Source organism: Psammomys obesus, unplaced genomic scaffold (assembly GCF_907164565.1).
Source record: "Psammomys obesus unplaced genomic scaffold, mPsaObe1.curated_primary_1811, whole genome shotgun sequence".
NCBI classification, from domain to species: Eukaryota; Metazoa; Chordata; class Mammalia; order Rodentia; family Muridae; genus Psammomys; species Psammomys obesus.
The window spans coordinates 11,975,431-11,985,499 of NW_026591598.1; the positions used below are offsets into that span (position 1 = coordinate 11,975,431).

At 53.4% G+C, this 10,069-nt stretch overlaps 1 protein-coding gene across 3 annotated transcripts in view; it reads right to left on the minus strand.

The window, feature by feature from the left end:
- Positions 1–3,665: 3,665 nt before the first annotated feature.
- Rps6ka1 (ribosomal protein S6 kinase A1) overlaps positions 3,666–10,069 on the minus strand; it is a 39,064-nt gene continuing 32,660 nt past the window's right edge. For all 3 annotated transcript variants that reach the window (XM_055611024.1, XM_055611023.1, XM_055611025.1), the window contains 5 exons: positions 6,422–6,583; positions 6,202–6,278; positions 5,969–6,086; positions 4,918–5,055; positions 3,666–4,586 (listed from right to left, as the gene is read on the minus strand). In XM_055611024.1, the coding sequence (XP_055466999.1) occupies positions 4,464–4,586; positions 4,918–5,055; positions 5,969–6,086; positions 6,202–6,278; positions 6,422–6,583 (618 nt within the window). In that variant the 3' untranslated portion in view covers positions 3,666–4,463. The remainder of the gene's footprint in view (positions 4,587–4,917; positions 5,056–5,968; positions 6,087–6,201; positions 6,279–6,421; positions 6,584–10,069) is intronic.

Sequence of the window (10,069 nt, forward strand, 5' to 3'; positions counted from 1 at the left end):
GGAGAATTCAAAGCCCTCTTGTGGCCTCCACAGGTACCTGCACATGTGTGGCACATATCAACCCATAAAGGCACATATATATTTACAAAAAAAAAAAAAAAAAAAAGAGGCCAGGCAGTGCCTTTAACCCAGCACTCAGGAGGCAGAGGCAGGTGGATCTTTGTGAGTTCGAGGCCAGCCTGATCTACAGAGAGAGCCAGTTCCAGGACATCCAGAACTCCACAGAGGAACCCTATATTGAAAAACAAAACAAGCAAGAGTCAGCAGAGGCAGGCGGATCTCTGAGACTGAGGCCAGCCTGGTCTACAGAGCAAGTTCCAGGACAGCCAGGGCTACAAAGAAAAACCTTGTCTCAAAAAACAAAACTGGGGCCTGGAGAGATGGCTTAGAGGTTAAGAGCACTGACTGTTCTTCCTAAAAGTCCTGAGTTCAATTCCCAGCACCCACACGGTGGCTCACAACCATCCATAATGAGATGTGGTGCCCTCTCCTGGCCTGCCTGCTATACATGCTGACAGAACACTGTATACATTATACATAAATAAATCTTTAAAAAAAAACAACACTATACCAAACCAACCAACCAAACAGAACAAGACAGACAGAAAGGATCCTCAGAGATCCTGGTGTGTTCAGCTGCAATTGAGACTGAGTCTGTGATCCAAAGGGAACGAGTCAGTGTGTCTCAGGTGAGAAGAGGAATCGCCTGGACCTTGCGAAGCCGTCACCAGTGTGTGCAGCCCAGGTAATGGAAACCTCCTGTCTTCAGAGCTGTGTGGTGTGGAGTCGTTCTCAGGTGTTCTCAGAAGCACGGGGGTGTTCAGATCCGCACCCATCTGTATATTCCGCTCTGCCCACAGCTGTGTCCTCAGGCAAGTCAAGCTTGTGTGAAATAGTTGATTGTATCTTGCTCACATGAGGATTTAGTGAAAGAAAGCATGAAAACCACTACGTGCCCCACGCTCTGCAGGTGAGAGCTGTGAACTCCTTATCATGTCTCTGGTATTTTGTTATAGAGAAAGCAGACAAGGGCATCTTGAGGTTTTTGTTTGTTTTGTTTTAAGATTTATTTATCATGTATACAGTGTTCTGCCTGCATGTACGCCTGCATGCCAGAAGAGGGCACCAGATCTCATTACAGATGGTTGTGAGCATCTTGAGTCTTAATGTGTCTCCCCCAACCCTGGGCCAGTGGGTTCAGCCTAGAGAATCAGTGCTCAGAGAGACGCTAGTAGCTGTGAGCTGTTTCTAGAGTTTGGTTAGTTCTAGAAGAGTCTGGGGAGGGGGCGCTGTTGAGCAAACTTTGCACAAACCTTCTCCTTTCTTCTTCATAGTCACTCCTCCCCCTCTTCTTTTTGTTGTTTTCTAAGACAGGGTCTTCTGTGTAGCCCTGACCCTCCTGGAACTCGCTCTGTAGACCAGGTTGGCCTAGAACTCAGAGATCCACCATCCTCTGCCTCACAAGTGCTGGGATTAGAGGTGTGCTCTATGCCCAGCCACTTGCTCGATTTTCAAGTGGTGTTGAGATAAACAGAGATGGCTTTACTCTTTGGTTTGTTACTGTTTATGTGATACGGTATTTTTGCCCTCTTGTCTGTCTGAAGACCACATGAGAGAGGGTCTCATCTCACATAACCCATGCAGACTTTAGACACACTGAGTGGCTGAGGACACATTCATCCTGGGAAACATGCCCCAAACCAAAGCCAAAGGGACAAATCAAGACCTTGATCCTCCTGCCTCCACCTCTCAAGTGCCGGGATTGCAAGTGTGTGCTAACACCACTTGCTCAAAGGATTTTTTTATGTTATTTTATTGTGTTGGATGTATGCATGTGGGTACACTGTGAAGGTCGGAGGACAGCTTGCTGGGATCAGGGCTCTTTCCACTGTGGGCTCTGGGACTTGATCTCAGAACGTCAGGCTTGCACAGCAAGCACATTAGCTGCTGAGCTACCTTATTGGCTCCGAGAAGATATTCTTGAATCTCTTCTCCAGTGTCCAAAACCGCAAGCGCTCTGTCTACTGTCAAAGCGTGTCCTGACTGTCGGCTCTCCCTCCTGCCTGCTCAAGCCACGTCAGCCCTTCCACGGTCACACTGTTCTTCCCATCGACTTGGTATACAGCAGTCGGTGACTTTAAAAAAACAGGAATCGCCCAGGGCCGGAGCCCATGTTTATCATTTCCAGGTGGCTTGATCTACAGCAGCACCCTGAAAGTAGGTCAATGTTCTCCTACTTCCTGTTTGAGAGCAGCCAGGGCTACAGCAGGAAAAGAGCGAACATGTTACTGTCTTATTTATATGGTGTCAGGAATTAAATCTAGCCTGCATGTCTTGAACTATGTGCCTTTTTTTTTTTTAAGATATATTTAGTACATGAGTGCTCTATCTGCATGTATACCGGCAGGCCAGAAGAGAGTCTCAGATCACATTATAGATGGTTGTGAGCCATCATGTGGTTGACTGGGAGCTGAATTTAGGACCTCTGGAAAGGCAGCCAGGCCCTTAACCTGTGAGCCATCTCTCCAGCCCCCATGCCTGGACTCTCAACCAGTGGTTTTCAACCTGGGAGTCCACCTTCTCACAAGGCCACGTACCAGATACCCTGCAGATCAGATATTTACATTATGATTCGTAACAGTAGCAAAAGTACAGTCATGAAGGAGCAACAGAAATAATTTTATGGGCTGGGCGGTGGCAGCACACACCTTTAATCCCAGCACTCCAGGGACAGAGGTAGAGGCAGGCAGATCTATGAGTTTGAAGCCAGCCCGGTCTACAGAGTAAGTTCCAGGACAGCCAGGGCTACAGAGAGAAACCCTGTTTTGGAAACAACAACAACAAAACCCTTTTATGACTGGGGTCACAACAACACAAGGAACTGTATTAAAGGGTCCCAGCTTTAGGAAGGTTGAGAACCCGCTGCCCTAAATCCTTTTCTAAGACAGTTTGCTCAGTGCTTCATAATGTTCAAGTCTGGCCTGCGAAGCCCTGCCTCCTCCTCAGCTCCTCAGCACACACTCCTGCTCCTGAGGAGCGCATCATCAACCCTCTCACCCACGCTAAGCCCCTTGCTGGGCCGTTTCCTAGCTTCCTCCTCCAGCGAGCCTGCACTTCCCCCTTAGGTCTGTCCTAACTCTCCTACTATGGTTGGTCCCATCTAACCATCCAACTCAGCTTCTGGGTTGCTCTCTGCAGGCGCCTTTCCTCCCTAATTCTCTGAGCATCCTATCTGTTGGTGACCTTGGACTCCTTGGTGTCCATTTCCAGGCCCTTATTTTCTACCTGGCTCACCAGAAAACCCCTACTTGAAAGGATGTCATTCCCTCTCTGAGCCTGTTTTCCGTGTTTAGAATGGAGCATCTAGGACAGGGTTGTTAAGATTAAATGAGACAGGCGCTAGGGGCATAGTTCAGTGACAGAGCACTGTGTGGGGTCCCAAGTTCAATTCCCACCACTACAAAGAGGAAAGGAAGGAGGGAGGCCGGTGGCAGAGCACTTGTTGAGGAGCGTAGGCCCTGAGGTTGATTTTCACCGCAAAGGGCCAGCCAGGGATGGGGTCTCACACACTCCTCAAATGACCTGTGCTCGGAGCAGGTGGGCTAAACCGACCCTGGCCTGTTTCCTGTCACTTCAAGGAGGATAAAGAACGGAAGAGCAGGTGCTTCGACAGGATTGTTAAGTTTATTAGAAAGGCCTTGGACAGGTGAACCCTGAGTTACCAGCTGAGGAGGAAATGAAACAGCCCTCGCCCTCCCCGTGGCCCACCTCCCTGGTCTCCAGTGAACTCCGTCCGGTGGCAGACAGGAAGTCGGCCAAAAAGTGCTCTCTACCTCCTCTCCACGGGGCTGTCCGACCGGACTGCAGGGGCCCGCTGTGGATGGGCAATGCGGGTGCTGGTGCCTGGAGCCAGGGGCTGACAGGGTGGTCCCTGGCTCTAGCAGAGAGTGGTTCTAGAAGCCCAGAGAACGGAAAAGGAGCCGGCTGGGGCCCAAGTTCTGCCGATAGTCAGCGGGCAGTTCTGAGAGGCAACGCTGGGCCGCTTGGAGGTGTGTGTGCAGGCGGCTCCGTGGCCAGGAGAGGGGGTGCTTAGGGAGGGCCCCAAAGCCGACCAAGGGGGTCTTGGCCACACAGTCTCCACGTGACTCGGCGCTCCTCCTGGGACTGCAGTGGACAAAAAGGCAAATGGATCTTGTAAAAAATCCATGGTTTTGAGAGATGCCATTTTTTGGTAGATGACGTCATTTTCCCCCCCTTAAAAAATAGTTTGTACAGTGAATGGATTGCACACAACGGGCCTGGGCCCAGAAGAGTCCGTCCTGGGGAGGAAGGCACTTCGCACCCTCGCTTGGGTGGTCTCCGCTGATTACGTCCTTTGGGACTCCACCTCGCTTGGTCCTGTGACACAGGCCTGCTCCCTCCGGGAAGGACTCTGCCTCCGAGAAGTTCGTCTGCCCTGCGGGTCACAGGGTGGTGGAGGGCAGCTTCCTCACCCGCCGCTGGGCCAAGATGGACGACTCGATTGGCTTCAGCTGCGGGGTGGGTTTGGAGCTGTTGAGTGCAGAATATGTAGCTGCCATGGCTCCCTGAGAAAGAAGGCAGGAGAGCAGACCATGAGGGAGGGTGGGCAGACAAAACACGCGAACCCCAGGCGCTGGCCCACCCCTCCCGGGGCCCCCAGCCCACCTAACCCTCTGTTCCCAGCCATGGTGGGGCTTCCTGACCACCGGGCTTCCCTGGGACACGAGCATGCGTAAGTCTGGAACGTCCCCAGGGGTAGGGCTATGCCTTTTTGCCACAAGTCCTGGATGTGGGGACAGACACAGAGCTGCCTGGCTCTGCCACTTCAAGCCCCTGCCACAGCCCTCGGGTCTGAGACCGGGCCCCGCCCCCCACACTTAGCGGCCCCTGGCTCACCTTTACGAGCTGCAGGTCTTGGTGGGACAGCTGGCTCTGGGGGAGCTTCTCTTTCTGGGTGATCCACGGGTGCTGCAGGACCTGCTGGGCGGTGAGGCGCTGGTGGGGGTCGACGTGCAGCATCTTCGACACCAAGTCCTGGAGGCACAAGGGCGAGGGGTGACGGGTGGGGGCCGTCGGGGGGAGCAGACAGCCCAGCTCCGCTGACGCCCTCAGTGGTGGCCACTGACCGCAAGGCAGGCACCACCACTGCAGCCTTGTAAGACGCTCGCAACCGGATGTCACTTCAGCATGTTACACGCAATTAAGATAAGGCTGTGGCGGTATACACCTTCAAACCTAGTCTGGCACTGGTGTTGCACGCCTTTAATCCCAGCACTCGGGAGGCAGAGGTAGGTGGCTCTCTGAGTTCGAGGCCAGCCTGGTCTACAAAGCGAGTCTAAGATAGTCAGAGCTACACAGAGAAACCCTGTCTTGGAAAAACTAAAAAACAAACAAACCACCTTTAAATCCAGTGCTGAGGAGGCAGAGGGTAGATCTTCATGAGTTGAGTGCCAGTCTGGTCGACAGACCAAGTTCTAAGATAGCCTAGGCTACACAGTGAGACCAAACTAAACCCCCAAACAGTAACAGAACCTCAACCAGATAAAAACCCCACACTTAGTTCTCCCCCTGGCCAGCCTGAGTGCCCCGGACAGGTGACTTATGAGCCTCAGTCTCCCTTCTGAGAAAGAGGTGCCAGCAGCAGGGTTCACGCTGACGCTCTGGGGAGCAGAAACTTCCCGATGCTGAAAGTCCAAGTGCATCCTCCTCTGGGAAGGCATTCCACAGGGCACTGGGAGGGCACCCGGCCAGAGGGCGGCCTCCATGTGTGGACGGCCCTCCTACCACACCCACCAGACAAACGGCGAGGGGGCCAGGTCTGGGAATCTACATGGGGGTTGCTGGAACATTCTACTTGGGAGAAAGAGGCCGCAGGAGGCCAGTGTGTGAACCGCTGAAACGCCCTGAGGCCAGCCCGGCTTGGTCCTCCGGGGCCTCGCAGACCCACCTTGGCGGCCTCGGACACTGTGTTCCAGTTTCCCCCGCTGAGCGTGAACTTCCCGCTGCCGATCCGGGTCAGGATCTCCTCCGGCGTGTCACTGGGCCCATTGGCAAATGGAGTGTATCTGGGAAGAAGTTCCCAAATCCAGCTTTACTCTGGCCTCCATCCTGGCGCTGGGGGTAGGTCAGGAGGTCGGGAGCCCCCAAAGGCAAGGCCAGGGGCCCAGGCTTCGCACTCACCCCGCCAGCATGGTGTACAGCAGAACACCCAGGCTCCAAATGTCACAGCCTTCATCGTAGCCCTGGCGCTTCAGGACCTGGTGGGAGGCGGGGGGGGGAGGTCAGCCGAGGGGCGTGAGGACGGGAGCAAACATTTTCCAGAAGGGCTAGCATACCCTTGGTACCTGGGTGGAGGTCATCAACACCTCAGTTCCGGACTGTATCTGCTGCCTCCGCTTACCTCAGGTGCCACGAAGTTGGCTGTATAGCAAGGTGTCATGAGGAGGCCGTTCTCGGCCCGCAGCTGCTTGGCAAAGCCGAAGTCGCAGATGCGCAGGCACTCGGGGTTCCCGGACTCATCCACATACAGGATATTACTGGGTTTGAGGTCCCTGTGGACGACCTGGAAGCAGAGAGCTGGTGGGTCAGTATATGGTGGAGGAGTAGGGACCCGTGCCGACCGACCGCCAGAACTGAGGAAGCCACGCAGACTGACACACAGACAGGGGAAGGCCCAGACCCCGAAGGGAGGGGAGGCGCTGCCACGGGCACCCTATGTTGGTGCGCTGCCTTTAAAAACTGCGTGTAGCGGTGCCAGAGTGCGCAACTTGGGGCAGTCAACCCTTGCCTTCCACTGTGTGGTTCCTGGAGACCAAACTTGGGTTGCCATGCTCGGCAGCAAGCACCTTGAGAGAGTGAACTGCCTCACTGGCTTTGTATTGCCTTTCTGGGATCTCTGGGAGGATGCTGGCAGCTGTAAGCGCGTCCTGATTGCTTCCCTCCAGTTTGCCCATCACGTACTCTCTCCTAGAGCAGCTCCCTCGTCCCCACAGTGTGGCTCCTTTCCCCCTTTCCTCCTCCTTTTAAAAAGTTTTCCTCCCCGACCATGGGAAGGCAGTACGATGGCTGTGCTTCCCACCCGTTCCACCGAGCTCTGCTGGCTCCACCGTCAACTCGCAGAGCCCAGCCGCCCCCAGTGCCTCTCCTGTCAGGAACCCCGACCCCAGCACCGTCATCTGCCTCTAGATTCTGCAGCTGCCAGAGTGAGTCCCTCAGACCCCAGTCAAGGGAGCAATAGAATCCACGTGGTGGAAGGAGGGAACCACTTCCCTAAGTTGTCCTCTGCCTTCCAGATGCACGTTCCACAGCATGCATGCGTGCGCGCGCACACACACACAATACAGCGCCTCTAATCCCAGCACTGGGAGGCAGAGGCAGGGGGACCTCTGTGAGTTCGAGGCCAGCCTGGTCTACAAAGCAAGTGCAGGACAGCCAGGACTATACAGAGAGACCCTGTCTTCCAAATAAAATAAAATAAAATGGAGGGGGGTTATGCAGCTCAGTTTACAGTGCTTTTGCAGGAGGACCAAAAATTCAAGTTCTCCCATGACTACACAGTAAGTAAGAGGCCAACCCGAGTCACACAGTCCTCATCAAAAAAACCAACCAACCAGCCAACCAACCAACCAGCCAACCAACCAACCAACCAGCCAACTAGCCAACCAACCAGCCAACCAGCCAGCCAGCCAACCAACCAGCCAACCAGCCAGCCAGCCAACCAACCAGCCAACCAACCAACTCGGGGCTAGAAAGATGGCTTGGCAATTAAGAATCCTGGCTGAGCCAGGAGGCAGCGACACACACCTTTAATCACAGCACTCCGGAGGGGCAGTTTGCAGCCAGACTGGTCCACAGAGTGAGTTTCAGGTTAGCCAGGGCTACACAGAGAAACCCTGTCTTGAACCCTACCCCCATACATTAAAAAAAAAAAAAAAAAAAAAAAGCCTTTTAAAAATGTCACTGCATTCTGACTGGGGCTGCCCGCCATAGCTCAGTAAGTAGGCTGGTGACAGTTTTGGTTTGGTTTTTTATTTTTTTGGGGGAACAGGGTTTCTCTGTTTATCAAGCCCTGGCCGTCCTGGACTTGCTTTGTAGACCAGGCTGGCCTCCTGCCTCTGCCCCCCCCCCCCCATGTGCTGGGCTTAAAGGCATGCCCACGACGCCCATCCGGTGACTCTACAGAGGAGGAAACGGAGACTCAGAGAGAAATGCTGACCTGAGAGAAGCAGGAGCAGGATTTGAACTCAGCCCTGGCCACTGTTGCAGGATCTTTTCAGTTTGGTGTGGCACAGAGGACACATTTGGGGAACAGGGGTAGGGAAGTTTGTGATTTTACCCTGCCCTAGCAACAGAGAGAAATGAGTAACTCTGACAGGAATCGAGTCTCAGTATGCTGAAACAGAAGTGGGGTGGGGCACAGCTCTGACAAGCTCCAGAGTCACGGCTGCCTGGCCACCAGGTGTGCACACTGTCACAGAAAGCCACAGCAGGCTGCGCAGGCGTGAGAGAAGCCACACAGAGCGGGCACCACAGCAACCAGACTGAGCCCTGCTCCTGGGTACTAGGCGACTGTCACCACGTTGGAATTCACCAAACCTCACTACCTCAGCGCCAAAGCCCACCCCTTCTGCGGAACAGGCAGGGAAGCCCAGCCTCGCCCTCCACGGCCGTGTGTCCGCCACACGGCCCTCAGCTCTCTCGACAAGTGTGTCTAGGGTCCAGGGTTGTAGGGAAAGGCCAGGGATGCTTCATCTGGGGCTCGGGCAGTGGTGGTATTTGTCATGGCAACCCCGTAGTCGGTTCAGATGGAATCCGAGTTTTGATGGGGGGAAGGCAGGAGGGCTGCTGGGGTTCACTGGCTTCCATTCTAGCTGAGAAAACACAAGCCCAAGGTTCAAGGAGAGACCCTGCCTGGAAGGAATAGAGGGAGAGGGAGGGAGGACAACACTCAATAATTGGACTCTGCCCACAGGCTTCTCTACACGCCCACCTGCACAGACACACGCTCACATAAATCTTACAAAAAAAAAAAAAAAAAAAAAGTCAGCGGTGGCACACACCTTTGACCCCAGGGCTCAGTTTGAGGCCAGCCTGGTCTACAGAGTGAGTTCTACACTACAGCCAGAGCTACACAGAGAAACTTTGCCTTGAAAAACAAAAACAAAGGAAAAAAAAAAAAAAAAAAAAACCAAAAGATGCAAACATATTCTCCAAAACACAAGCCCTGCCTTGTCACAGAACGGTCTATCCACTGTCCACTCCCAGCAATAAGAACAAACCCACTGCGGCCCACAATGGGAACGCATCGCAAAGACGATGTTAACTGACAGGGACAGAGGGCAGCACAGTCAGAAATGAGCTGGGGGTGGCCACACAAGCCCCGAGATCCCAGTCCTCCAGGAAGGACCAGCCTGGCTACACACCAACGGTCTTCCCTCTTTCACACAGACAACAACAACACCCCCCCCCCAACTACAATAAAGAACAAGAAGAAAAGAGAAGTGAGTGGGTATAGAAAGGCTATTCTGAAGAGAGATTTGGGAAATGCTTTGTGCATTGATGTCAGAGCTGGAACGGGGCGTGTTCACTGCTAGGAAACCGACTGACCTTGTGGCTTGTGCATCACGTTGTATTTATGAGACATTTCAAGACACAGATGCTATTCAAACAAAAGGGGCGTGGCGCCTGTAATCCCAGCACCAGAGTTGGGCAGATCTCTGTGAGTTCGAGGCCAGCCTGGTCTACAAAGAGTTCCAGGACAGCCAAGGCTACACAGAGAAACCCTGTCTTGAAAAAAATAAAAATAAAAATAAAAAAATAAAAAACTGGGGCTGGAGAGATGGCTCAGTGGTTAAGAGCACCCAGAGGACCTGGGTTCAATTCCCAACACCCACATGGCAGCTCACAACTGTCTGTAACTTCAAGATCTGACACCTTCACACAGACACACCTGCAGGCTAAACACCAATGCACATAAAATAAATAAATAAATAAATAACAAAAACCAACCAACCAACCAACCAACCAACCAACCAACCAACCAACCAAC